The sequence below is a fragment of the Bactrocera latifrons genome, unplaced genomic scaffold (assembly GCF_001853355.1).
Source record: "Bactrocera latifrons isolate USDA-ARS-PBARC rearing strain unplaced genomic scaffold, ASM185335v1 scaffold_95, whole genome shotgun sequence".
Taxonomy (NCBI): domain Eukaryota; kingdom Metazoa; phylum Arthropoda; class Insecta; order Diptera; family Tephritidae; genus Bactrocera; species Bactrocera latifrons.
Genome location: NW_017537656.1, coordinates 66,295 through 68,259, shown reverse-complemented (window position 1 = coordinate 68,259; position 1,965 = coordinate 66,295). Strand labels below are relative to the sequence as shown.

Below are 1,965 nucleotides of genomic sequence, written 5' to 3'. Positions count from 1 at the left end.
ATGAAGTGTATCTAAATCCGAGTCGTCCAGCTAGAGCCGGATGTCATTTGCTTTCATTGCGTCCACTTTGACGGAGTAAAGGAACCCTGCTTTAAGGCTTCTAGATCATTCATCTAATAGGTCATATGACATATGGGATGGATCATGGAATGATTTTAAGATTAACAACTAAAAATCGAGTAGATTTAATTCTGAGCTTAGCAGATATTCTCAACTGCTGAGTTGACATAAGATAAACGCAAAGATTCAGTAATTACAAAGAGATCTTTAATGGAAGATAAAGAGAAAGTAATTAAGTCCATTATAATTCTTATTAAGAATATCTTTCTATACGAACTTAGTGTAAAAGGCAAACTTTAAACAACATATTCATATTTAAATGACAGGAAAATCAAGAGCGCGTTTCTACCGAGTTAAAGGACGAAACGACGAAGCTATAAACTTACCGTACAGTCAACAAAGAAGTTCCAAATAATTGAATAACATGAAAATATTATATTATAGAACATAACTTTTAAATTCAAATTTATTATAATTCAGTAGAAATAAACAATTTAATTCACATTAGTAAGATAAATCGAAAAAAAAATTATAAATTTTTAAAACGCAGTCAAACATTTATTTGTTGTAAGAATAACTTCAATCCTCATCAACTGGTTCGCTTTTAATATTCAATACGGCAAAGTCATCCGAAGCAATAATGCCCATATCCGCCATAAAGCCGTCGACAGCTTCCGAATCCTTTCGCTGCTCTGTAAGAGAGCAATTACGCTTTCCATATTCTGCGAGCATTGGCAGCGAGCGCTTCTCACCAACAACGGGACCAGAAGCCGTAAAACTTGACGATGTGTTGTTGATATGTGAAGAGCTTGAAGAGTCACGACAAGCCTTAGGATTGCTGGAAGACGCCCACGCAGGTGTTTTATCATCATTGCTCACGAATTTTTTATAACCCATATTGAGGGGTACCGCACGCACAGCCGGACTGCGATCACCAGCACTCACGCTAAGTGCCGGCGAGGTTCGGGAGCTAGACGTGTTGGTGAGAACAGTTGAGACAGTAGCGTTTACGCTGGATATTGTGCTACGAAAAGGTGTGGGTAATTTGAAAACCTCTCTGCCCACGACATGAGCGGGCGAACAGCGATGGGCAATTGTGATTTTCGGTGATGTGGACATCTGTTCTTTGGTATTGGCAGTGGTAGTTAAATAGTTGCTGCTGGCAGTAACATTCGGTAAGGCGCCACAAACTGAATAACGGCGTGCTGGTGGACGCGCACCGATTCTAATTGTTGGTGGCTTGCGATCAGCCTTAACGGTTGCATGAGCAGAGCTCGCGGACGTGGCTGACACGGTTGTCGAGGAACTGACGCCCCTAACTGGTGTCACCAACTGACGTAACTTTTGTTTAGTTGCTGTGTTAGCGGTGGGAGTCGGTGAAGCGGTGGGTGTTGATGTATCGGTGGTGGCTAACTTATTGCCTGTTCCGACCTTATTGGATGTAGCCTCAGCGGTGCTGCGTGGCACAATGAACGTGCCAACACCGCTAGCATTCACGGCATTCTCTAAACTGGCGTTAGTTACATTGCTTTTGGGGTAAATCCGGTAAATGCGTCGATGCACGATCTCACCGTTGTTCGACCCATAAGCACCGCTTGTGGTGGGCAAGTTGTAAGCGGAAGAGCCGACTTCGTTCACCTTAACCAATTTACGTATAAGACGTAAGCCTGGTGTTGTGGTCGTGGTGCTTGTTGTTTGCATAGAAGTTGCAGTTCCACCGGCTCTGGAGAGCAACATGGGTGTCGGCCTATTTGCATTTTGATATGCAGTTGTTGTTGGAGCATTGAAAGGTGAAACACGTAATGATAGTGGCGGCGGCGGTTGTGATGGCGTAGAACGCATCGATGGAGTTGGTGAAATCATAGCACACTTTTCTGCGCTCGTCTTAGCGGCCAACTCGCTACT

General features: G+C 43.4%; 1 protein-coding gene across 1 annotated transcript in view; it reads right to left on the bottom strand.

Moving 5' to 3' along the window:
* Nucleotides 1-611: 611 nt before the first annotated feature.
* Nucleotides 612-1,965, bottom strand: part of LOC108977732 — a 6,033-nt gene continuing 4,679 nt past the window's right edge. The window contains exon 3 of the mRNA XM_018947589.1: nt 612-1,963. Within this exon, the coding sequence (XP_018803134.1) occupies nt 640-1,963 (1,324 nt within the window). The 3' untranslated portion in view covers nt 612-639. The remainder of the gene's footprint in view (nt 1,964-1,965) is intronic.